The sequence below is a fragment of the Triticum aestivum genome, unplaced genomic scaffold (assembly GCF_018294505.1).
Source record: "Triticum aestivum cultivar Chinese Spring unplaced genomic scaffold, IWGSC CS RefSeq v2.1 scaffold231017, whole genome shotgun sequence".
Classification (NCBI taxonomy): Eukaryota; Viridiplantae; Streptophyta; class Magnoliopsida; order Poales; family Poaceae; genus Triticum; species Triticum aestivum.
In genome coordinates this window covers 572-1935 of record NW_025240186.1, presented here as the reverse complement: position 1 = coordinate 1935, position 1364 = coordinate 572, and the positions used below count along the sequence as shown (strand labels likewise).

Below are 1364 nucleotides of genomic sequence, written 5' to 3'. Positions count from 1 at the left end.
AAATTCTCCAATTGTTATTGCAGTGGTCTGGTGATTCTGAAGATCTTGCTGTTTGGGAAGACCTGGACGAGCTCAAGCAGCGATTCCCTCGCGCATCGGCTTGGGGACACGCCGAATATCCACAGGGGGGGATTGTCAGCGACAGAGCACAGGAAGAGCATCAAAGGCCCAGCCCAAGACCCAAACGCAAGCCTCAACTTCCGTCTCGGCTTGCAGGCCCAGAATGGGCCCTTGGCCTTGTAACGATATAAACAAAGCGTTCCCCTTCGGGAATAGGCGGCGGCAGGCGGCTGGTGGCCGGCAAGGATAGCGTGTGCGTGTGTTTCTCTCCTCCCTCTCGATCCCCCCTTTCCCCATGGGTCTGTAGCTCGAATTCGTAATCATGGAGTGATGGAGAGGTAGCCCTGACAGAATGTGCAAGCCATATCTTAGCTTTGTCTTTGCATGGAAACAGACATGAATGGTCGCATGGCCAAAACGATATACTCCCTACGTATGTACTTTGCTCACAGGAAACATCATCTGTTGCCGCCGGACGAAATGGTCCCGACACCACAGGCGACCTATCTAGCTAGCTCTCTCCATCTATTGGCTGCACGCTGACAGCTATCTCTGACGCGCGGTTCAGGAATTCTTCGCGGTGGTGGACTGCGGCGACGTGCGGCAGAGCGGGCAACTGGGCCGCCGGCGCAGCCACTCGTCGACGCACCGCCGGTGGAACGCGTGCTGGCACCCCGGCAGCCGCCGGAGCTCATCGCCGTCCGCGTACTCCGCCAGGCACACCGCGCACGTCGTGTCGTCCGGCGCCCGATCGCTCTCGTCGGTTGACGGCGCGGCATCAGGCTGGACATCATCGACGCGTCTCGGCGAGGAGTACACCGACGTCGGATACGCGGCCAGCTCGGCCTCGTCGATCCCCTCGGTGGCGCACCGGCAGCCGAGCTCGATGTCGTCGGCCGGGTGCGACGACGATAACGAGGAGCCGTGTCCCTGGCGTCGCCTGCTGGAGCAGAGGAAGGTGAGGACGGAGAGCAGGACGAGCGCGGCCACGGAGGTGCAGATCAGCACGGTGTCTCTAGACATGGTGGTCACAGCGGCAACCTGACCGTGCGACCACATATATATATATTCGACTTTTGTCCACGCGTCGAGCGGCAGGTAGGGCAACACTGTCAACGAACGAATTAGTTAATTAACGCGCCAATGACCAAATCTACAACACGTCTTCTTTGCCGTTTCTTGGTCAACAATTTCTTTACCTTCTGCTTGAACTATTCCTCTTGAGATATACAGGATTTTATATTCCCGGGACCTTTTTCTGAATTATTTTTCGACGGTATCAGCCTTTTAGCTTTGATTAATTT

The 1364-nt window shown here is 56.9% G+C and overlaps 1 protein-coding gene across 1 annotated transcript; it reads right to left on the bottom strand.

Annotated features, from left to right (window-relative positions):
* Positions 1–469: 469 nt before the first annotated feature.
* On the bottom strand, positions 470–1153 carry LOC123176772 (E3 ubiquitin-protein ligase Os03g0188200-like). Its single transcript, XM_044590836.1, has one exon. It carries the CDS (start codon positions 1117–1119, stop codon positions 625–627), a length of 495 nt encoding a protein of 164 aa, XP_044446771.1. The 5' UTR covers positions 1120–1153; the 3' UTR covers positions 470–624.
* Positions 1154–1364: the final 211 nt, after the last annotated feature.